General features: G+C 41.6%; 1 protein-coding gene across 1 annotated transcript; it reads right to left on the bottom strand.

The window, feature by feature from the left end:
* Positions 1-1,584: 1,584 nt before the first annotated feature.
* LOC135525798 (sacsin-like) lies at positions 1,585-24,613 on the bottom strand. The gene is made up of 8 exons (XM_064953669.1): positions 24,410-24,613; positions 24,150-24,194; positions 23,837-23,924; positions 23,494-23,605; positions 15,089-15,235; positions 13,418-14,855; positions 13,054-13,142; positions 1,585-12,935 (listed from the first exon to the last, which is right to left on the bottom strand). Exons 2-8 carry the CDS (start codon positions 24,173-24,175, stop codon positions 1,906-1,908), a joined length of 12,930 nt encoding a protein of 4,309 aa, XP_064809741.1. The 5' UTR covers positions 24,176-24,194; positions 24,410-24,613; the 3' UTR covers positions 1,585-1,905.
* Positions 24,614-25,094: the final 481 nt, after the last annotated feature.

Genomic DNA, 25,094 nt, shown 5'->3' with positions numbered 1-25,094 from the left:
GCGGTTTGCAAGGCCTGGATGTACTGCCAAATTCTCTAAAACAACATTGGAGGCAGCTTATGGTAGAAAAATTAGCATTGAATTCTCTGGCAACAGCTCTGATGGACATTCCTGCAGTCAGCATGCTAATTCCACACTCCCTCAAAACTTCAGACATCAGTGGCATTGTGTTGTGTGACAAAACTGCACATTTTAAAGTGACCTTTTATTGTCCCCAGCACAAGGTGCACCTCTGTAATGATCATGCTGTTTAATCAGCTTCTTGATATGCCACACCTGTCAGTGGATGGATTATCTTGGCAAAGGAGAAATGCTCACTAACAGGGATGTACAAATTTGAGAGAAATACACTTTTCGTATGTCTGCAAAATTTTGGGGACCTTTTATTTCAGCTCATGAAACCAACATTTGTTGGTTTATATTTTTGTTCAGTGTACATGATCCCCTGAGAAGACTTCTCTATGAGTGAGTGGCTGCAGTCATATCATGTGTTGAATGTATGAGACTACATTAATTGTATTTTGTTCCCCTATGGCACCATCATCCACCATACCTGCTATGTAAAGACCACTCTGTTTCCTTAGTGCGCTATTCAAACTTGAGATAAGTAGACCTTTATCCAATCTGTACTGGAAGTTCCGCGTTACAGTGTGATTGAAATTTAAAGGTAATGTTTTTTTGACTGAAGTCCATGTTTAGTGCTCAACTCAATACGTATCGCTGAAGAATACCTAGGATAGGACAAAGTAATCCAAAGTAATCCTTCTCACCCCCCCCTTAAATGATTTAGATGCACTATTGTAAAGTGGCTGTTCCACTGGATGTCATAAGGTGAATTCACCAATTTGTAAGTCGCTCTGGATAAGAGCGTCTGCCAAATGACTTAAATGTAAATGTAAGTTCAACATTATAGCATGATTGAAATTTTAAGGTATTTTCCAATTGAGCCGACATATGCAGCGATTATTGTGAATGCAGTTTCCACACACGCGGGAACATTGCCTACACATTTCAATCACGCTATAGTGCCGAACTTCAGTGATATGGCTTGAATCGAGTCTAGTTTACTTATCTTCCTCTACTTATCTCCAGTCTGAATCCAACCCTTAGTGCACCGTGTGGGCCCAGGCAGCCACCTGCTGTTTGTACAGAGTTAATGTAAGATGTTCCAGCCGTTGGATCTTGGTGAAGATGTGTGTTAAGAGAGTGAAGATGATTAAAATGAACTTTTCAGACTAACATGTTTCTGCCTGAAGACAATGGAGCAAACAAATGAAATGATGCCTTGTAACATTTTGAGTTTTAGGAGACCTATTATTTTCTCTTTGTTTGTTATTTAATAAACACCCTTGAAACAGAGCTAATACAATTGTGTCTGATCTGTGTAAATGTCTGGACCAAACCCCCCAGTCTGCCACAATGTATTAACGATGTCAATACCATCTCAGCAATTCACCAATATCCCTCAAGTAAAGTGAAATCCAAATGTTATTTTTTATTTTGAACCTTAAACTACTTGTAATTGGAAATGCATGATCTCTGAGGTACTTGAACTCTAATATTGTGTCAGAGAGGATGCAGAGAGAGAATGATCTATCTTTATTAAATCATGTTTATTTTTGACATTTATTATAACAATATCTTCAGAATAAAAAAGTGGAAAAACATTACTGTATTTTTGTGAGCATTTAACAATATGGTTATCTTTTTAATTGATTCTTCAAAGGAATTATTGAACCACTATGTGTATAACGTACTCTCAGTAAAGCATAAGATCACAACATGAAAGTTACATGTAGCATTTCTAAATCAAGTGAAATAGCCTTTAGCATTTCTAAATTAACTGAGTGTCATGTTTTTGTTTTCTATCAATGCCCAATTGCAGTATGTAAGCGATGTCTTTAATCAATGAATATATATTTCTATTTTGCACAGAAGCTTTGATGCCATGTCCAGCACCTCTGATTCGTTCTCATACTTGAACATCTGATTGGGAATGTGTGGTGATGGGTGGTAGTTTGGGTATTGAGTGGTCTTGGGGTCGACTCCCAGCTGTTTCAGTTTGCTCACAATGTTGGGTAGAGTGTTTAACTGGGGGCTGTAGTGAGACACCCGCTCAGCTAGGCTGGAGATGGAGCTGTCTTTGCAATGATTTCCATGTCTTTTGTACTCTGCTGCCACCAGAGCCTTCTCCACAGCCTGATGTACCTTGAACAGAGTCCACTCTGTGGTCTTGCCTCCTGTGTCGTTGTCAGCAGCGGCTAGGTCACACTGTGCTTGTCTCAGCCAGCGCTCAGCCTCTGCTCGGTTGGGTTGTGGTACATTTCCATGATGTGTCCAGAAGTTGTATCTAGTATTGTGTCCCCTGTAGAACCTCTCTCTCCCACACTGGTGGCGATGAGCTTCTTGGTTCCACTGGTTGTAGAAGTTTCTGAAATTTGTGTTCCACTGCTGTGAGGATGGGTTCCCCGTCCTGTGTGAGGATGGTTTCCCTGTCCTGCCGTTTTCAAGATCCTCAATTCTGTTTTTCAGATACTTGAATGCCTCCGTGGCTAGCTGTTGGCAGTCTGGGTTTTTGTCAGGGTGCCACCTCAGGTAGAGGCGTCTGATGGCCTTGAACCGCTCCTCTGCAGACAGAATCCAAATCTCTGCCAGACATTTGTCTATTTCCTTTTTGGCTTCTTCCAGAGACTGTGGTGAGGCCTTTGTGGATGAAGACCGCTGCACAGATTCTCCCAGCTGTACCAGTTCCATGCACGTTGCTCTAGTGGAAGAGTATGAGAAAGGCTTCTTTTCCCGTTTAAATTGGTAGAGATCAAGGGCACTGACTTCTATGACTTCATCTTTCCCAATCTGTATTTTGTATCTGTAGGGACTCTGTCCTGATTGGCCAGATGGCACACACAGCTGTTCCACTATAACTGCATAGCAACAATGCTCCTCCTCTGCCGTATTCTGAAAGCCAACATATTCCCCAGATTCATAGTTGTTGAGGAAGTTCATGTCCAGGGCATCATGCCACTCTTCAGGAATAGGACTTCCTGGTTCCGGTGGCCCTTTCATGGAGTCCTCAGTATCAGCACTGTCATGGATTCCATTCTGTTCTAGAGTTGTCTTGACGTCCTTCATGCTATCACACGAAAGAAGGTGTCCTAGAACTAGCAGGAGGTTTGAGCCAAGAATGTTATTAAGAAGGGCATTAATCTCTTTAGTCAGTCTCATGATGATCTCACTCTTCACTTTGTGGGCCTGGTCGTCATTGTGTTTCAGGTAGAAGGTACAACCTTGCTGGCCCTTTTTTACGTACACCTGTGTGACAGCAGTGGTGTCACTCAGTACCTCCTGGCCAAGTTGAAGCACTGTTTCAAGGCTGTTGCAGCAGGTGATCTCAATGCCGCCAAAGGTTTTCTGACACATGGTGGCAGCATCGCCTTGTGATATCTTGCCCTGACACTGCTCTCTGATGAGACACACTAGACCGTGCATGAAGGGAGCTGAGGATAGGTGTGCCCCAAACCATCCGCTGAACTCGCAGCCCTCCCCGTACTCACACAGTTGCATGTTGGATTCCACCACATTCTCTACTGTAATCTGAGAGAGCATTTTTGGTTGTATCTCCAGGGGCAACAACTGTATCATTTTACAATGTTCATACATGTCGTTCTCTAAATGGCAATTGCTCAGTTTCTCCAGGAGTTTCAACTTGTCTTTAATGACACCCTCCAATCTGCTAACCTTGAAGACTGTGTCATTGAAATACAGTGAGGCTGAAGGGTACAGTCTGCCATCGGTTGAAGGTAGATACAAGGTCTTGGGAATTTCTGAGGCCACCTGATTTTCTTGTAATTTGATGATCAGATGAAAAAGCTGCTCCACAGCTCGCTTGACAGTTTTCTCCTGATTTGGCTGAAGGGTCTGCTTGTCGGTGGAATCTGCATGGATTTCTTGTAGAACATTGCAGTACTGCTCTGCAGTAGGCTCGTCTTTGACGCCAATTTTCTTGAAGAATTCTGCAAACTTGACATCCTTTGGAGGAGTGCAGTACAAGTACGGCCTGAACTCCATACAATGAAGCAGTATCAGAGTTGTTTGCTTGCTCTTTACAAGTGCAGAATCTTCCTCCACAAGCACCACAGGGAGATCAGTCAATGGCTTGGGGTCAAACTCTATTGTTTGTAGATAGGTGTAAGATGTCCGGAACACTTCAGCTCGTGTTCGAACCAAGTCAGCAGTTTGGCATGGTGACTGACAGATGTTTCTGAGGTTCTCTGTCACACGTTCAGAAGGGGGTTGGTCAACTGCACCTGCTTCTCTAATCATTTGAATATGCTTTTCATTGCAGTTTCCTACGTGCAGTATTGGCATGGATGTCCAAATTAGGTATGGGTGGAGGACATCGTTTTCAATCAGACAACCTCTGATTGAAACTACAGTCCTCTTTCCTGCATATGACTGGTGGTAGTTGCACAACCTCTTTTGAATTTCCACAGGAAAAACAAACTTGATGTCAGCAATCGTTTTCAGAAAGTCTGGTGCTAGCTTTTTGACATTTCTTTTGAAAATAGTTTCAAACAATGTAGACGACATCAGTTTCAGCCCTTTGAGGCTGGCAGTGCCTTTGGCATCCAATTCAATTTGATGAGCAAATTCAATCATTTCCTCATCTGACACAGTGCACTTCATTCCAAGTTCTTTGAGCAGTTTCCTTGCTTGACTCTTGAAAATGGTGTTCACTCTATTATGAAATTCATTCCAGAAGCTTTCTGGCACAAATCTTTCTTGTGGCAGCATCACCTTGTACAACATCTGATTCTCATCAAAGAAGTAGGAGGCCATCTGCAGATTCCCATGGATGTCCCGAATGAATTTCACATTTTTCATTATAGAGATGATTTTGTCATGGTACTGCTGATAGTCCTGTTTGAGTTGTAGTGACAACAACAGCTGGACAGAGTGGATCACTTGGTTGTTGTTTAGCTTGTGCAGGAAAGGCAGAATGAACTGGACATAGTACTCCAAATCACTTAATATCTTAATGCTCAGGTATTTTGACAAGCTCTCATTTACAATGTTGTATTTCAGGAAAATGTTGTTGTCATCTGCCATGTACAGATCTGGAAACCTTTCCCTGAACTCTGTGTTGAGGATGTATACATTTCTGGGTCCATCAATACGCTGCCGTCCACCCTGTATGGTTTCAAATAGTGGCAATGACTTGAGCTTTCTCTGGTAGTCCTGTTTGTTTTTCGATGAGCATATCCCAGACTGTAGGACATTTTGAAGTGTCTTCAACTCATCATCTGAAAGATGCTGAAATTCTGAATTATCCAGCTGGTGGACTTGGTCTAACACAGCACTGCTGTCGCTTGTCCTCATGAGCTCAGGGAGTAGATATTGATGCAGATGCCTGTTCACTTCTTGGAAGAATGTAAGGTCCAGTGTCATGAGACCAAGTTTCATGAGAATTAATATAATTTCTTCTTTTGAAAATGGAATCACACTGGACATCTTCCTCATTGTTTGTAGAACATGTTTGTTGTTTAGTCTTGGGCACACAACTGGCAACATAGGGCAGTCAGAGAACAGCTCCTTGATGGCTATCAGAGCCTGGTTACCATCTCCATTTGTTGAAGCTGTAGCATGTATGTGAAAACTAAAGAATTCCCATAGTTCTGTCAGCCATGAGTGTATTATCTGGTCTGGTACATGTAGCCTACAGTGTGGATCGGTTTCACAGTTTTGAAGGAGGTGCAGAAGTATAGGTTTCAAATACTTTGCTGCGACTGGAATTGTCAATTCTTTAAGAAAGTTTCCATCTTGTAGAACCTGAAAATGTTTGGTGTTGGTTATGAAATCAGCAAAATCCTCATGATGTCCATGGAACATTCTGTAAAATGTTGACAGAAGCTTGGGAGAGTCAGGGTCAAACACTCTAAGAATCTGATCTTGAGTGAGAAGCAGTGGAAGTCCGGTGACTGAACTGGAACTCTTCCTGTTAGCATCTTTTTTAAGTCTACTGTCTGAACTGGAACTGTCCTCACTAACTACAACATGTTTGATACAGTACTCCAAGAGAATGGAGCATCTCTCTTTGTCTCTGATCAAAGTCTGGCCAATGGGTAGAGGTAAATCCATTTCAGTGTGAGTTGGATCATTCAGTGGTTTCTTCCTCAGGTAGTTACCCACTGTCAAAGGACTGACTATTCTCACTTCAATCCCAGCCGATTTGAAGCTGGTCCATATTTCCACCATTTTTCTGGATGAAGGAACCAACTGCATTCCAAGATCATCTAAAATAGAAACAATAGATCTATTTTCTTTGCTCAAATGAGGTGCATCACTTGGTTCCATCTTGCTCACACTAGACCACTCAACAGTGTACTCTGTTATTGACCTGTGTTGAACTTGTCGAGTTGAGCCGTGTAGCACTGGAATAAGGTCAAGTTTTCTGTCATTGACTGACCTGTACACTTCATGAATCATTTCATGCCAATCTTGGCCAGTGTCTTTGGAGATGGTGGGGAAGAAACACAAGTATGAGCTATCAAGGACTGAATCAAGATGTATGGAATTGACTTTCACTTTCTTTAGGTCACAACGGATGTAATTGAGAAGGTTAGCATACAATGGGGCGATGACATTCAATTTCAGGGACTCATTCCAATCTATCTTCAGACTTTTCCCATCTTGTTTCCAGAAACCCCGTCTGGAGGAATCTACCTCAAAGTTCCCGTTGACATGGACTGGAAGTCCAGTTTTACCAGGCAAGGGCAGGGAGCAGAATGCTTGTCCAATGAAGTCATCCTGTTTAGGCAGAGAGCTTGTGCTGCTAATTTTTCCTTTTTCTCTTGGCTGAGAGCTTACACATGCTGCCAAAGCTGCCTGGGGAACTCTGCCAATCTGTCCTTCCATATCAGTGTTTACTTTAAAAGAGCCAAACTGCTCTGCAATGATCCACTGGCTTGGCCATTTACCAGATGATGAAATCTTGACACTGTAAATGGCTTCCTGTGGTGTTTGTCCGTGGGTCAGCAGTGACTGTTGTACGTGATTTTGAAAAGAAACCCATTCTGCAATGCTCTTCTCATGTATACTTTTTTCAATCGAGAAAGTAGTCTTGAGCTTTCCTGTGCCTGGGTTGATTTCATGAAACTGGATTTTCCTAATGTTCTTCAAGAACATTATCAATCCCTCAGGGTCTTCACAGAGAGCTGAGGACAGTTTTGCCATATCTTCGACATTGACCCCATTGTCGGATATTTCTGAGGTTTTTGCCATGTCACCAGTCCTGATAGGCAACCTAAACATGGTGCCTTCTTTAAGAGAGAATTCTTTTGGGAGAAATGTATTGTAAACATCAATGAAGGTGTTCTTACATTCCTCTTCCCATAAGATTTTGACACCTGGTGATTCTCGTGATGCTTCAACATACTTCAGATTGGGATCAGATATGCAGAGCCATTTGTCACCGGTTAGGATCGAAGGACAGTCAGTCAGGTGGTAGACTGAGTTAAACCCAAGTCCATATTTTCCGGTTTTCCCTGGAAGGTTGTGCTTTCCACCTTCTCCCAGCTGCTGAATACCTTGCAGATCAGCAGGAGAAAACACCTGGTTGTTGTACACACACAGTGCCGGGCCCTGAAGTGGATTCCATCTCTGTCCAAATGTTTTCTCTGTGCTGTGCTGTCTTTTGTCCCAAACAAAGTGAATTTCTGTGGCCTCTGCATCATCAGCATTTTGGATGAGTTCTTTCAGGATGTCCTTCTTCGAGGGATAAGCTGAGATTATGTTTTTAATGCGAACTGTCAGTTTCTCACGTTGTCCAAACTCTTCAGCAAATGGTGAGAAGTTCTCTACTGAATGCTTTAGCAGTGTGTGATGTCTTGTTGTGATCACCCCGAAATGAAGTGCAACGGCACGAGATATTTTTGCATGGCACAAAGTGACATCTTCTGACACTTCCATCCAAGGGCTGTCATTGAAATACAGCTGGTTAGATGGCTGCAAAACACACATTTCATCAGGTATGAGACAGTCATCCTGTTTTTCATCTTTGGCCTCATATAATCCCCTTTGGACTACTGTCAGACAAATTTCTAGATCATTATTGGAAAGTGGGCTGATGCCATAGGCTTGGCTGAGTTTCTTCAGTACACCATGAAACTGTTCTGCTGTGAATTGCTTTTGGATGCATAGACATTTCCAGAGATTCTTGAAACTGGAGAAGGCAGTTGGAAGCACATGAAGATAAGGTTTAGCATCAAATTCCTCATTTTTAGCCACAGACTTTACATCTACAAACCTGTCTTCAACAAGGATAAAGGGGAATGAGTGTGCCCTCTCAAAAATGGCAGTCAATTCCTTCTCATCATACAGCCATTTGTTCAAAAAGCTGTAGCAATTATGGGCTGTGTTGAAGAGCGTCTGTTTGTCACATGTTTCCGAGTGCTTGGATGATTCCTGTAGCTGCTGAAGCACTGTCTCGAGTGATGGGCTTTCACAAACTCCCAGTATGCATAGCACTGCATCGTCACTGTGTATTTTCAGATTTAAAGAGTCTACCACAGATTGTGTCATGTCAACTAGATGGCGACATCTGTCACTGTAAATGTCAGTAGGCTTTTGAAGTCTGACTATTCCATCCTTCACTGCTCCACCCTTCCCTGCGTATGTAATAACTGGAGGACATGCTGGAATGAACACGGTGTTTCTCAGAGTCTCCCAGTGAGGCGAGGCTTCATCCTTTAGGGAGTCCCTCATCAGCTCCAGGATGCACTGAAGATGCTTGTATGCTTTGCCTTTGTCTTTTTGCCAGATTTTGGCAATGGTCACTGCTCTTTCTGTGATGTCCTCCAAAGGGAGCTGGTCACTCAGCATCCCCAGTTCTGACAGACGTTGAATCCTTTTAGGGGAATGAAAGTCATTTTTGGTTCCACCAAGGAACCGTCCTTCCTCTTGCTCAAACAAGTGTGCCACTTTTCCAGAAGTATTCACAAGATTTTTGATGTACTGAAGTTTTCCACTGTTCTTTGTAGGAATGCATGGGTAGCTCCTTAGTAGATTGTCAATGGCATCGTCCTTCAGGTCAATAGCATGCAACACAAGAGCATTCCTACTCTTCTGGTCCATATTGTTCAGGTTGTTGAATACCACTTCTTGGTAAAATGCTTCCCAGTCAAATGTTCTCTGCTGGAGAATCTCATCTAAACCGGTCTGTATGAAACTCTGTCTCACCCACAAAGGCAGAGGAACAACAAGATAAGATGTGTTTGAATTGCTTTGACACACCTTCATTGCAAGCTCTCCAACAGCTTTGTCCTCTTGAATAGTTGGGTGCAGAAATCTGGCTTTGTCCATTGAGCACCAGTTTTCCCCATCACTGAAAAGCTTCAGAGGTTTGCCAGAGAAGTGCTGACTGACGACCAAGTAAAATGTATCAACCAAGGGTTTGAAGGGTTTGTTCACGTTCTCTCCATTAGGCCAAAAGGTATAGTACTGATAACGTTGAAGGGTTCCCTTTCTTGACATGTTCTTCAACACTAGCAGTGTACTGACATATGCGGTTGTAACAGCATCCTGAAGGAGAGCTCTATTCCAGTCGTATTTCACTCCACTCTCCCACAGACCTCTCCGATTAGAGGTCACAGCAAAGGATCCGTTCAGGTTCACTGGGAGCCCTGTGGCAACAGAGAGAGGGAGGAAGCAGAACGCCTGGCCAACCAGGTTGGTTTCTCCAGGGACCCATTTCCCTGTCTTTAGTTCTTTGTTTAAAGGTACAGCAACACCTCCGATTGGCAAGGAGAGCACTGCCTGCTTGTTATCTCTCTGGAACATTTGTAAAGAATTCTTTGTCCCAAAGCAATTGTATAGGAGCCAAAACTGGACATCAGATCCATCACAATGTTGTTGCGTTAGTTCAGCTATGTTGGCTCTATGGCAGTCAATGACCTCTTGGCATTTCACATCACGCTTCATCAGACATTTCAGAGCATCATTCTGTAATATTCCTAGAGGAGTGTCCTCTGGAATATTGATTGTGCTCACAACCTTTCTGGTGGCAGTGAAAATATTCTCTATCTGGTCGTCTTGAGGAGGAGTGGAAGCATCAAACGGAAGGTTTTGAAGAGATACCGTGTTGATGTTCTTCAGAAAGAGGAGGTGAGTTTGTGAGTTGTTTGTCAGGTCCTGTTGAAATGTCACTATGTCATCTCTGTCATACACATTTCTGCTGATTTCTGACTTGACAGCCTCCTCTTGTGTTCTGAAAGGTAGTTTAATAAGTGTGCCCGGGTAGAATTTCTGAGTGCTGTCTCTTGAAAGATTGCAATTAAAAATCCGCTCATATGGTCTGAATTGACCAGGAAACCTGTGCAGAAGCTGCTCCCGAGACAAGTTGAGCTTGATACCAGGAGTTGCTTTGTTTTGTATGTGCTTTTGCAGGTGTGTAACATTTGGATCAAGTATCAGAAGCTTGTTGCCACTGAGGATTGAGGGAATATCAGTCACATGGTACACCGCATTAAATCCAAGTCCAAATTTCCCTATTTTTTCAACCTGGTTTTCCTTTGAGGCAGATCCGAGTTTGAGAATGTTTTTCCAGTCATCCTCTGTGAACAGCCCGTTATTGAAGGCCCAGAGACACGGTCCCTGACAGAGAACCATGCCTTGGTCTATGAGGCTGTCAGCAGGGTCTTTGTGGTTCCTGAAATCCACCATGAACTTACAGGTGTTTGCCCCAGCATCTTCTGCATTCTGAATTAGCTCTTTGAAGATGTCATTTTCTTCGTCATACTCCTTCAGAATGTTCTTAATCCTCAGAGTTATGGGCTCCGACTGCCCACACTGTTCTATTCCAATGAACTCTGGACGCAGGATCCGGGTGCTGAGGAAAGGGATGTTCAGCCACTGTGCCGTCGCCGGTGGAATCTCCTCGTGGATGACATGAATCTCATCCTGGTCATTCTGTAGATCCTCCAGACCATCCCTGCTTATATCACAAAACACTGTCTTTGACAATGGTTGCAGGGTAAATCTCTGACTCCCTGCCATGACCGGCACTGGGATATTGTCCCTGACTCTCTTCTTCTCTCTCCACATCCAGTTCAGAATGGCTATTGACACTTTCAGCTCTGAGGATTTTCCAAAAGATTGGGGCCTTTTTTCAATGGTCTGTTTAATGTCATGAAGGATGTCCTCTATTTCTTTCTCTGGGAGTGATGTCTTCACTCCAAACTCTGTCAGCAACTTTTTGTATGGAAGAAATTCGTCTAGCACCTTCTCAATGTACGAGCTCAGATCCAAATCAGGTGGGTAGTCCAAGACTACATCATGAGGAAAAACAAAATGATTGTGTACCCACAGCCAAGGTATGACTCTTTTGTTCATCACTTCCCTGACCTCACAGATGTGATCTTGCATGTATTTGTAAATGCTATGCAGCTTGGTTTTAAACTGCACGTCTTTATCTGGATCGGTCATTGCCTTGGCCACAGCTGCCAATGCTGACAGATTCTCCACAACCTTCTCAGCAGGAGGTAGGCGTAGCAGACCAAGTTTGCTGCTTACTTTCTGACTAAAGTCTCCTGTAAGAGGCATGACATGCCCTACAATGCCATCGTACTCTGAATGTCGTATCTCCTCTAGCTTGTAGAAACCTTTCCCCCTATTATTTTCTTTCGTGATGTAAGGATTCTCACAAGGGACCCACTGCAGCTGTGATAGGTGCTGCAGCTGCTGATGTGAGAATTGGGAAAGCAGGTCATTGCCATTCAATAGTCTTTGAAGTGCTTCTGCTTTTTTGAAAGCCTTTTGTGAATGAACATGTGATTTATCAATATGGGTGCCAACATGCAACACGTTGTCTGCTGAGACATCAGTTTCCTTTGTCTGCAATCCAAGACGTATTAAGCTGTCAAGCTTCTCTGGAGTATTTGTGAACACTGCTGGAGGAAAGAATTCTCTTTCAAAAAGAACTTTGAAGGCTTCATTGTTTGGATCAAAAATACTGGAGGTCTTCTTCAGCTCTCCATCTATTTCGATAAAGCTCAAATCTTGGCATTTTTTGTACAAGGTCCCATTCTGTGAGAAGAGGATACTGCCATGCTGTAATATCCAGGTCATAATTCCCTCTCTCTCTTGTTTCTTGAAATACTTCTTCTCAACTCCATCAATCAAATGAACGGCCACCTGAGCAGTATTCAAGAGATCAATCTTGAGCAACAATAGGAGCCTGCGATCAGCCTCAGTTGCACACCGGACAATGGAATCCGGCATTGGGAGCTCTGAGGGGAGAGCTGGGGTGGAACCCAAAACCACTGCCTGCTTGTATTGGGTGGCAACATATTCTCCGGCCATTGATTGGAAGAGAGGCATCTTTGAGAGCAGGTCTCTCTCATGGACTGTGAGAGAATCCAGAGTAGAGAAGTAGGCTTTGAGTTCCTCTTTCTCATGGTAAGGAGCAGACCTGATTCCACTGATGACCTGACAAGCAGCTAAGTTCATGAACACCTGTAGAGTGTTCTGTGGCGATGGTGGTAGTACGTACGAGTCAAGATCTTGGTGTTTCAGGCATTTGTCTCTGTTAACGACTGTTCCCCCAACCTTCTGGATGACTTCCTTTATTTTGTCTGGTAAGATGGATTGCGTGCTTTTCTGAAAAATCATGGTTGGATTCTGTTGGAGTCTTGCAAGTATGACAGAATGGCTAGTATCGTGTAGTGGTTCGATGGGTATCAGTGGCATGCCTTCAAAACGTCTCAGATCTACGCAGTGAGTGTTGAGACATTTCCAGAACTCTCTGAGCCATTTCAATGGTGGGTGCTGAGCACTCCCTACCTCCCAGGTGACATGCCCTGTCTGTTTCCAGTCCTTTGGGAGAGTCTTCTTGGCAAATGTAGCCACAATTTCCACATCTACATTGAATACTTTGAATATATCTAAAAAGATGGAGATATGAAAATAATAGCCATGTGACAAACATGCAGGTATTTGCAATTCTACATGATATCCAAAACCTTTCATTGTTAAATATAATTGTACAATGTATTCTCTTACTTGTTGCAGCTAGTTGCTTCAAATGTTGGATGCTAGTGGTGCTGAGATCATCAGGCAGAAACAGGTCTTTGCAACCTGGCAGCAATACTCTGTATGAAGAGAATACTTACTTGTAAATGATTCATGGAGAAAGGGAATGGATTATCCATATGAAAAATACTATAATGTATACAGGGATGGAATTTAAGGATTTTTCGCATGGGCCAGCCAGGATAGAAGACTACAACGTCTAATAGCCCAGACGGAGAGCGAAGGGTCCAAAATCTATGCCGTGTGATATTTAAGAAGACACATTTCTGGCATATTTCCTACTAGCCCTGTCTAGCTTTATTTCCATACCTGACTAAGACAATTAAGAACTTACCTTGGAAATGTGTCATTGTCAATGAGAGTGATGTCCTTCTCTTCATTTGTGAATGTCTTGAAAGTCCCGTCACTGAGAGGCAGCATCTTCAGACCCCTGAGGTCGTGGTAATTCTCATCAGTCAAGATGTACTGCAGCAGAGACAGTTTGTCATTGTTGGAGAGATTAGACACAACACCTCTGCGGAGAACACCCCTTACAAGAGCTGGAGTCACCCATTTCAGTGTGTCCGGGTCTGGGAAGGCCAGCTGGACAGCTCTGAAGACACGATCTGGGAAGGTGACAAGTTTTTCACCACCTGCAATCAAGGCCCTGGTCACGGCAGTCATCATTTCAGGCGGCATGGTGTCGTCGGATGGGCACACAGCCACGGCGGGAGAAACAAACTGTCTTTCGTCTTCAGCTAGAGAGAAGATGGCAGTATTCTGTTTGAGTAGACGTTGTAGAATGTCTTCAGCAATTCCATGCCACTTGTCTTTGTGTTTGGTCTGACTGAGGTCTGGCCAGATGTTGTACACATATGAGACGGGGAGTGTGGAGCTCTTGGCTAGGTTGGTGGCATCCTGCAGCATCAGGAGGTATGTGTGAGGGAGGACCTCCTTCACCAGCAGCTCATTCCACTTTGCAGCTTCATCATACTTCTGGTCTTCCTCCTGCCATTTGATGTGTCTCCTGTTGTCAGTGAGGCCAAAGCAGGCGTTCACATGGACCGGGTAGCCAGTCTTGTTGGAGTCATTGTTTGGGAGGGGCAGGAAGACACTCAGTCTGCCATCAGTCAGGACACTTGCCTGGCTACACTGGAATGCCAAGTCAACTTGAGGGCGGAAACTCAGCTTCTTGGCCAGTAAATCTAGCTCTGGAACATTTCCCTCTTTCATGCAGCATGTTGTCACAAGCCACTTGGTCTTTGTCTGCTTCTTGCCTTCGGAAGTAGAGGTGATGGTTTTGAAGCAGGTTGATCCATCAATGATTGACTCGTTCCTTGTCTTCAGACTCAGATCAACTGTGGGACTTGAGGTCACTGTAAGCCGGATATTAACAAACCCTTTTGTGTTGATGTGCTGCAGGGAGACTGATGACACATTCCTCAGGAACAGAGTGCTTATGTCTGCATCCGCAAGGAAGCTGTCGAAAAGCTGAACTACTTTATTGGAGTCATACAGGTTGTCTGAGATCTCAGAGGCCTCACTGCGTAAAGGAAACCTAAAGAGTGTCCCTTTAAAGTGCTTCTCCTCCTGGATGATATCCTTCCACATTTGGCCACTGACTAGTTTGACAACGTCTCTGAATGGTTGGAACTGATCTTGCAGATTCAGTAGAGTTTCCTTGTCTTCCTCTTCCTCCAGAGACCACCGGAAGCCTCCAATTCGCTCCCCAAATAGCTTCTCTTGGGGGTCCAGGAAGCCCAAGTACTTGGAACTGAATATGGATGGCACATCTAGAAATGATCAATATTGCTGAGTGTGAATAAAATGCTGTAATGTAATGAAAAGCTGGCTATGAAGAGAAATTAAAACGTAGCAATGGGCAGTATGACTACATTTACAGTATACCGGTATAGATCCATGTGCTGTGATATGGATTTTGGCATATCAAGCAGACCTTGTGATATAGCTAGCGCATGTTCATGGTTAGATTCTTTCATTGTGATAATAATACTCTGAGGTTCACCTGTTATGTGGTAGACAGAGTTGAATCCGATCCCAAACCTGCCAACTTTATTTGGGTCATTGCGTTTGACGCTCCTGCCGGTGGTCTGGATCCCCTGCCAGTCCTCTGCTGCGAACTCTGCATTGTTGAAGGCATACAGAGCAGGACCTGCTCACAGACACAACAACGTTCATACACATCAGTAGTATAATTAATCAGGCTGTAATATACAATTCATTGGTATACACAGCCTGAAGCTAATGCCTGATAAATCATGTAAATGTTCCTTACAAGCCACAATGTTAAATAAAATTACATTTACACTTACTCTACCGATTTATCTGTGTGGTTTGTCCTTCAGCTGCTCAAAATTTGCATCTGAATCTGAATAAAGGTATATAGTTTGGTTTGGCACAGAGGTCAAATTATATTGGATATTCGGGTTTCTCTTGCTATTGAACCAAGCATGCCATGACAATGACAAAATGTATATTCTGAATCAGGAGGGTGGAGAACAATAAAGACAATTTTTTGTGTTCATCTTTTTTTAAATAATATTTTCTGGAGAATCCTGCATGGAATTCTGGGGAAAGGCTGTTTGCTGATCAAGCTCTGTGACAATTTTGGCCTTTATTGAACTTCACGAGTTAAAAGTACATATTTGACCTTCTAAATCGGAATGGCAATGAGTCAGGATAAGTATTTAAATGAAAGACGGCATCAAAGAGAAGATACTCCGCTATGTTCACCGTGTTTAAGTCGCTAACTGAGCCCAACTCCATGAGTTGGTAGATGCTGCCATCACAGCCGAAACAGAGATGGCGGAGGTTCATCTCTCGTGACAAAACTGAAGTTATTTCAATGAGAAACAGCCACCTCACTTGACAAGATGCAAACCTCTATCGATTGCATGAAGACTACTCTAGAGAAAAATGATTTAAAAAAAGAGGAACATGACAAAAAGCTAATACAACAAAACCAGGCTATTAACTACCTGATGGGCCAAGTAGAGGTATTGTAAAAAAAAAAGTACAGTTGGAATAATATTCAAATGTTTGGGCTCGAAACCAATGCAGAAAAGGGGCAGACAATTTCTACATTTGTGGACAAGATGCTGAGGGAGGTCTTGGAAATCGATACTGCTACACCTTTGGTCATGGAGAGAGCCCACAGAACGGCACCTGCAGCCCAGAGTAGGCTCGGAGCGAAGGACACACAGAGGCCCAGCTCAATCATCGTGTGCCTTCTCAACTTCGAAATGAAACAGGAGATAATGCAGCTGTTGAGAACCAACGGAGAACTATTCTACAAGGACAAGCACATATCTATATCTCTAAAAAAACATCACATACTCTCTGATGTTCCCTGCGAAGCTGCACCTCACCCATGAGAGCAACCCACATCTTTGATTCTGTACCAGATGCCATGTCTTTCCTGCACCTCATTGGGATTATACCACCTTCCAGACCGAGGACAGGGTCTGAAAAAATATGCCCACTATGTGGAAAACTCCCAGAAGGAGGGAGACAGAAGAACTCAAGGCCCAAGAAGTAGCTCAAATCTACCACAGAACATTGTCCAGTCCACACTGACTATTGAAGCGACCCCTTCTTCTTAAGGACTTGAAACTATTTGAATTTATGCTCATAATTGGGAGTTTAATGCTGGAATAATTCATCAATCTTTGACCTACAGTGTGTCGGGATGATAAGGTATTATTTAATCTGGAAAAAACAGAATAGCCTGCTTTCCTCATTCCCACCTTCTCTTTTAGTAGGCTATAGGGTAAAGATGATTTATTTGTATTCATTTTTTTCAACGTTTTATGGCAATTCCATATAGGCTACCCAAGTGTAGGTTACTGAAAATATTAGCCTAAAATGTGCTGATTATTTATTGATTTAGACAATGCTTTTGGATTACATTTCATTTCCAGCATTTAACCCTTACTGTTTAGGACAGTCTGCTTTGGAACGAGAGAGTTACTATGCCTGCCCGCATATTTGAGTTAGAAGCAACCGTTCCCTGTTAAAGAAGCCAGGTAAGAACCGACAAGACTGTGGTTCCCATAGATCAGTAAGTACAAATTGTGACTGTAAAATCAATGAGGTTCATTAAAGGACGTCACTCAACGTTGAATATAAGATGACTTCTGAATATTATCAATTAGTCTAAGACCCAACTCAAACACACAGTTATGCTATCTCTCGATGCTGAAAAGGCATTTGACCGCGTCAAATGGAATATACTATATAAAGCCACTACATGTAACCGAACAAGGGAGATTCAATTCAAAGTACTACATTGTTTTTTATGAGCCCTGATAAACTTAATAAAATTAAAAAAGGAATATCCGCTACGTGTTGGAGGCAGTGTGGACGAATAGGTACTTTATTACATATTTTGGGAATGTCCAAAAATCCAGTATTTTTGGTCTGAAATTCTCCATGTTATACAGGACATCACAGGTATTATTATTCAACCAGACCCATGTCATCTCCTTCTAGGTATTGTTCCTAGGAATACACTCCAATCCTCTCCACTTTAAGTGATAGCTTATCTTTTAGCAGCAGCAAGGAAATGTGAAACAAAATGCTGGAAAAATGAACATGCACCCTCAAAAGACATGTGGTTAGGTCTATGTGGGGAACTTGCTGACATGGAGAGAATTACATAAATCTTGCAACATAGACAGTATAGGTATGAAGGTGTCTGGTCAGAGTTCCAGACATATCTTACTGGTCTAATTCTGTCATTTATTTTTGTTTGTTTCTGTTGTTTTTCTGTGGCTTTATCCAAATTGTATTCTTATTCAGACTCTTGAAATATTTGCACTATTCAGCCTAAATGTAACCTTAACATGTGAATGTAATTACCCTCATTAAAGACAGCAAATATATGTTGTGTATGTATGGCACATATTCTTTATGTGCTCTTGAATAAAAATGTATAAAAAAAAACAAATTAACACAATTTTCAGATTTAATATTTTTTAAACGTTGAAAATTCTAAAAATAAACAAGTGTAGATTGTTCTCCATCCTCCCCTGATTCAAAAATACCATTGTCATGCATTCATTGTCAAGGCAATCTTGAATATTCAATATTAAACAAACTTTACCTTGGTGGCTTTTGAGCAGTTGAAGGACAAACCACACAGACAACCGATAAAGTATGTTTAAATGCAATTTTTATTCAACATTTCCTAGGTTTCCATCCAATTGGCGACAGATTTTCATGTGAATATTCTCAAAACTGCATAGAAAAAAATAGCTTGATGACACAGTGCACATAAAAGCACTTTTGCACTTACGCTTTCATGTACCAAAAATGTTAAATACGTTTTTTGTGTTTCCATCAAATGTTCAACTCTACCATTTTTTTGTTACAAAAACTTGTGATAAATAACATACTTGCTTATATGATGAGATACGGATAAAGATAATTTAATTAATTGGCAGCCAAGAACCGATCATCATGTCACCAGCATCATTCATATGATAGGGCCTAGCCTACCCTCAATATTTTTGGGAAATTTGCATGAAGCTTGTCACCGTGCAGTTACCCACCATAAGTTAAGTTCTAAATAAGTTATGTTCATGATAACTTATTCCATATGCATATGAACTTTGTATGCTTTTCCATGTCTTGGTGGAAGTAGGCTACAACCATAGAGAATAATAGAGGCCTCTAGTGGCCAAAAGACAGTTTTAGCATGGGCAGTGCCATAGAGCCCCACAGTGGAGGTGTCATTATACCCATAAAACCTAAAAGTCAACAGTGGTATGGTTCCAATCGTTTTCCCACCATTTTTCACATAGGGGGTTTTAGAAACACTTCAAATAAGGGCTGTGTTTCGTGTAAGTTTACCCTGGCGTGACATTTTGATAACCATGTAAATGTCTCTCGGACAAGGTGACTTTTCTCAATATATTCGGCTCTATTAACTATCAGATTTGAAAATGAAATAGTATTTGTCACATGCGCCAAATACAACAGGTGTGGACCTTACCATGAAATGCTTACTGACAAGCCTTTAACCAACAATGCAGATGTTTTTTTTAAGAAAGAAAGAAAATATTTGCTAAAAAAATTAACATATAAACTAAAGTAAGAAAAAAGTAACAATAAAATAACAATAATGAGGCATTATGCAGGGGGTACCAATACAGAGTCAATGTGTGGGGGTACAGGTTATTTGAGGTAATTGAAGTAATATGTACATGTAGGTAGGGGTAAAGTGAATATGCATAGATAATAAACAGCAAGTAGCAGCAGCATAGAAAAGGGGGTCAATGCAAATAGTCCAGGCAGCCATTTGATTAACTGTTTAGCAGTCTTATGGAACTTTTTGGACCTACAGTGGCAAGAAAAAGTATGTGAACCCTTTGTAATTACTTGGCTTTCTGCATAAATTGGTCATAACATTCGATCTGATCTTCATCTAATAATTTAATAGTTTAACATTTGCAAGCCCTGCCACATACGACGAGCGTCATTTCTGGTGTAGTAGTTTTTAATCTTAATCCTGTATTGGCGCTTTTGCCTGTTTGGTGGTTCGTCCGAGGGCATAGCAGGATTTCTTATAAGCATCTGGATTAACGTCCTGCTCCTTGAAAGTGGCAGCTCTAGCCTTTAGTTCAGTTCGGATGTTGCCTATAATCCATGGCTTCTGGTTGGGATATGTACGTTTACGGTCACTGTGGGGACTACGTCGTCGATGCTCAAAATCTTGAAGCCGTTGACTGATGTGGTATACTCATCAATGCCATCAGATGAATCCCGGGAAAATATTCTAGTCTGTGCTAGCAAAACAGTCCTGTACCTTAGCATCATCAGACTACTTCCGTATTGAACGAGTAACTGGTACATCCTGCTTGAGTTTTTGCTTGTAAGCAGGAATCAGGAGGATATAATTTATGGCCAGATTTGCCAAATGGAGGGAGTATGAGAGCTTTGTATGCATCTCTGTTTTGTAGTAAAGGTGGTCTAGAGTTTTTCCCCCCCTATGGTTGCACATAGAAATGAGGTAAAACAGGTAAAACAGATTTCAGTTTTCCTGCATTAAAGTCCCCAGCCACTAGGAGCACCGCTTCTGGGTGATCATTCTCTTGTTTGCTTATGGCTTTATACAGCTCGTTGAGTGCGGCCTAAGTGTCTGCATCGGTTTGTTGCAGTAAATAGACAGCTACAAAAAATATAGTTGAAAACTCTCTTGGTAAATAGTGTAATCTACATCTTATCATGAGGTACTCTACCTCAGGCAAGCAAAACCCTGAGACTTCCTTAATATTACAGATAGCGCAACAGCTGTTGTTAAATGGATCCGACCTTTTTTTTCAATTTCCACTTAAAATACCCAAATCTAACTGCCGGTAGCTCAGGACCAGAAGCAAGGATATGGATATTTTTGATACCATTTGAAAGGAAACACTTTGAAGTTTGTGGAAATGTGAAATTAATGTAGGAGAATATAACACATTAGATATGGTAAAAGATAATACAAACAAAAAAACATGCGTTTTCTATATATTTTTTTGTTCCATCTACAATCAGATAGGAGTTTAGGTGTAATTTAGACTTTGGCCACCAGATGGCAATGTTTCAGACTGATTTTTTTATTTTATTTTACCTTTATTTAACTATTTTTTTATTTTTATTTATTTCACCTTTATTTAACCAGGTGGGCTAGTTGAGAACAAGTTCTCATTTGCAACTGCGACCTGGCCAAGATAAAGCTTAGCAGTGTGAACAGACAACACAGAGTTACACATGGAGTAAACAATTAACAAGTCAATAACACAGTACAAAAAAAGGCGAGTCTATATACATTGTGTGCAAAAGGCATGAGGAGGTAGGCGAATAATTACAATTTTGCAGATTAGCACTGGAGTGATAAATGATCAGATGGTCATGTACAGGTAGAGATACTGGTGTGCAAAAGAGCAGAAAAGTAAATAAAAACAGTGTGGGGATGAGGTAGGTGAAAATGGGTGGGCTATTTACCAATAGACTATGTACAGCTGCAGCGATCGGTTAGCTACTCAGATAGCACATGTTTGAAGTTGGTGAGGGAAATAAAAGTCTCCAACTTCAGGGATTTTTGCAATTCGTTCCAGTCACAGGCAGCAGAGTACTGGAACGAAAGGCGGCCAAATGAGGTGTTGGCTTTAGGGATGATCAGTGAGATGCACCTGCTGGAGCGCGTGCTATGGATGGGTGTTGCCATCGTGACCAGTGAACTGAGATAAGGCGGAGCTTTACCTAGCATGGACTTGTAGATGACCTGGAGCCAGTGTGTGTAGCGAGGGCGAATATGTAGCGAGGGCCAGCCGACTAGAGCATACAAGTCGCAGTGGTGGGTGGTATAAGGTGCTTTAGTGACAAAACGGATGGCACTGTGATAAACTGCATCCAGTTTGCTGAGTAGAGTGTTGGAGGCAATTTTGTAGATGACATCGCCGAAGTCGAGGATCGGTAGGATAGTCAGTTTTACTAGGGTAAGTTTGGCGGCGTGAGTGAAGGAGGCTTTGTTGCGGAATAGAAAGCCGACTCTTGATTTGATTTTCGATTGGAGATGTTTGATATGAGTCTGGAAGGAGAGTTTACAGTCTAGCCAGACACCTAGGTACTTATAGGTGTCCACATATTCAAGGTCGGAACCGTCCAGGGTGGTGATGCTCGTCGGCCATGCAAAAGCATGCATTTGCAACTAGGCAAATCAGTTAAGAACAAATTCTTATTTTCAATGACAGCCTAGGAACATTGGGTTAACTGCCTGTTCAGGGGCAGAATGACAGATTTGTACCTTGTCAGCTCAGGGATTTGAAATTTTTAATTTTAATTTTACCTTTATTTTACTAGGCAAGTCAGTTAAGAACGACAGATTTGTACCTTGTCAGCTCGGGGATTTGAACTTGCAACCTTCCGGTTATTAGTCCAACGCTCTATCCACTAGGCTACCCTGCCGCCCCAGATCCAGTGAAGCATTGACATTACTACACAATATTTTGTATCAAGTCTGCCAAAATGTGTCGAATTGGTCAATTGTCAATTTAAAACTTGCACAAGACAGTTTACAGAATTGTCAATTTTAGGAATGTAGCCAATTTATTCATTACTACATTTAGCTAACATTAGATAGTTAATCCATAGATTCTTACCTTTGCCTCGATTCGGCAATCTCATCCAGATCATCATGGCATTTGCAGTTCTTCATGATAGCCACATTAGCAGCTAATTAGCATTTCATTTTTGGGGGGTAAATACAGTGAATATATTGATAAAGGTCACCTTGTTCTAGAGAGATTTACACGGTAATCAAAACGTCACTTCAGGGCAAGCCTACACAAAACAGTCCTTATTTGAAGTATTTCTAAAATCCCCTATTGTAAAAGTTAATGGATCAAAAATGATTTCAACTACTTCCCTGTTTAATCGCTAGGTTTTATGGGTATTATGACACCTCCACTGTGGGACTCTTGAGGGCTTCCACCATGCTTTCACCATTTTAAAGTAGTCAAATGGGTGGGGATTCCTATGGTTTATAGCTTCAATGACATTGCCCATGCTGTCACAGAAGCCATGATGGAACAGATATAAAGATTAGTCCTCTATCTATCTCAATGGCTACAACATCATTGCTTGACTCCAATATTTGCGCATGAAAGCATTCCCACCGCAATTGTTGCATCATGTATTTCACAGACCTCAAAAAATATCCCACCATGTCTAACGTATTTATTTTGTCAACATTGAGACATTTTGTCGACAAATCCATAAGGTCTGTAGTGACTTTTTTTATGCACCAGGTCATTCATCCGCATTAAATGGTTGGATGGAAACCTGGTTATTCTGGCTTGTACATTTACATGATTTTGCGAGCATTAGCTTCTGGCGGTAAATACCAATTAATTGTGTATCACAGCCTGATTATCAGAGTAAAACATCAGGACCTGCTCTCAGACACGACAACATTCATACAGATCAGGACCTGCTCTCAAACAGGACAACAGTCAAAGTTTTATCCCTCTTTTCAACGCTTTTACTTCAATATTTGTTTTGAAACCAAATCAAAAGTGATGGGGCATTGCCACACCGGTTTTAACATTTTTGGAAAAATGCCAGCTCACCACACGTTTGCTGGTGGCCCTGCATGAGCCAGGGCAAGCATGTTTCCTGATACTGTGACTACTTGTATTTTTGCATTCCAGTATGATGATCAGGAATCAGTTCTGCACCTGATATTAATCTGGGCATGTTGCCTTCTGTTTTATGCCTTTTTTCACAGATGTTGTGGTAGAAACCCTTTCTACATTTACTGTCTAATGTGGGGTTATTAAAATGAAATCAGAACACTTTCATAAACCCACTGTCAAACATCAATGTTATTTATTTTCAATCTTCGCAAATATGAAAGAACGGTACCTTGGTACTTCCCCAGGCCTTCAGTCTTGAGGCTCTGTCTGCCGTAGCATCTCTCATCATGGAGGAACACAACCTCCGACGCCCCAGCATCATCCGCATTCTGGATCAGCTCCTATAGTCACAGTACAGATAAGGATAGGGATGTTTACGTAGGTGCCTTTAACTAACGTTTGCATAGTAAATTGGTCTATGGCCGACTTATACAAAACAAGATACTCACACCTCTCCTTTAAATGTAGTGACTGTGATGATATTTAAGTTAGGTTTACATGTTGGTGATTTAGCAGACACTCTTTTCCAGAGCGATCAGATGACATGATGATGATTGATTAATCAAACTCACCTTTAATATCTGTCCTCCATCAGGGTACCTCCGCAGGATGTCCTTCAGGTAATCAATGAAAGGGGGAGCTGTTGCACCAAATGAATGTCTTAATAGAAACAGGTTGAAGTGAAATAGTTGGATATTTTAGTTTTTACAGTATTGTTGAAAATGTAAACTCATTCTTCTACATCTCGACCTTCTATCTACTAAAATTCGGAATAAATGGTTTAAATTCTATAAACTGGTAAAATATAACTGACATTTCCACACACACCAAGCAACTACTTCAACTGGTTTAAAATAATTACACTGGTAAAAGTATTCTTCTTACCGTGTTTTTCTCTTACTCAAACTCATCCTTCCACATCGTAGGATTCTACAGAAACCAATGAATGAATTATAATAATCGGGGTTATAATATGTCAGGACAAATATAACTGTACTAATCAGACAGAAAACTAAAATGTCACTATAGTTCAGAAATGTAATAATCAATGTTCAAGTATCCTAGTCATAATTATAACCTAAAAGTAAATGAAAATTATCATAAGAGATTTGTTGTATTTAAGATACATAAATTGATCAATTTACCTCAGTCATTTCATGGAGTGTGAAGAATTCATCTGAAGCCACCTATGTCGTCAGACTAAATGTTCTTTGTATGCTAACGGTTTTATATGCCCAGCGTCTATACGTATGAGCCTCTCCCCATTACCCATCCCTACCGAACAGTTTCAGTTTATCAACATTTCCTCCACAGTGGTGAAATGAAACTTTACAGCCCATTTATCCTGTTCTGTCCGGTCAGAATCTGAATATCAAAGTTGTTTCGTTTTCATGCATTTCCGTGTATGAAACGAAACTTTGATCAGGATGTGAATGTAATTCAAACAAGGGAGCCTGTGAAAGCCTATAGCGCGGCGACTCCGTAAAAACACGCCACTTCGATACATGTGACTTTTCGTGACGCAAATCTCAGATATGCACAACTTCTAGTGATGAATTGTATTGCAAGCAAATATTGTTATTTTGAGGGAAATTGAGACGTTTGGTGGACAGGAATTATAATAGAGGCTAATATAAACATTTGAACATTGGCCTTATGATAAAACATGCATTTGCCATTGGTAAGGAGATCGCAAAGCATGTTTGTAGCCTAATGTGTTTCTTTGAGTTTTATTGTTAAGGGCCTACATCAAAATCATATTTTCTGACATGACTGTTATATTCTCACTACACAACAAATATCAGGCTACAATTTATCTATCCATCGCTC

The sequence above is a fragment of the Oncorhynchus masou genome, chromosome 32 (genome assembly GCF_036934945.1).
Source record: "Oncorhynchus masou masou isolate Uvic2021 chromosome 32, UVic_Omas_1.1, whole genome shotgun sequence".
NCBI lineage: Eukaryota > Metazoa > Chordata > Actinopteri > Salmoniformes > Salmonidae > Oncorhynchus > Oncorhynchus masou.
Note: the sequence above shows the minus strand (reverse complement) of the source record. Positions and strands in the feature narration are given on the sequence as shown.

Coding starts and splice junctions, on each gene's coding strand:
- LOC135525798 (XM_064953669.1), bottom strand. CDS start 24,175: ATGAGTTTGAGTAAGAGAAAAACACG. Junction 15,236..23,493: donor AGGCCTGGGGAAGTACCAAG/GTACCGTTCTTT, acceptor GTCTGTGAGCAG/GTCCTGCTCTGTATGCCTTC. Junction 14,856..15,088: donor CTCTGTCTACCACATAACAG/GTGAACCTCAGA, acceptor GATCATTTCTAG/ATGTGCCATCCATATTCAGT.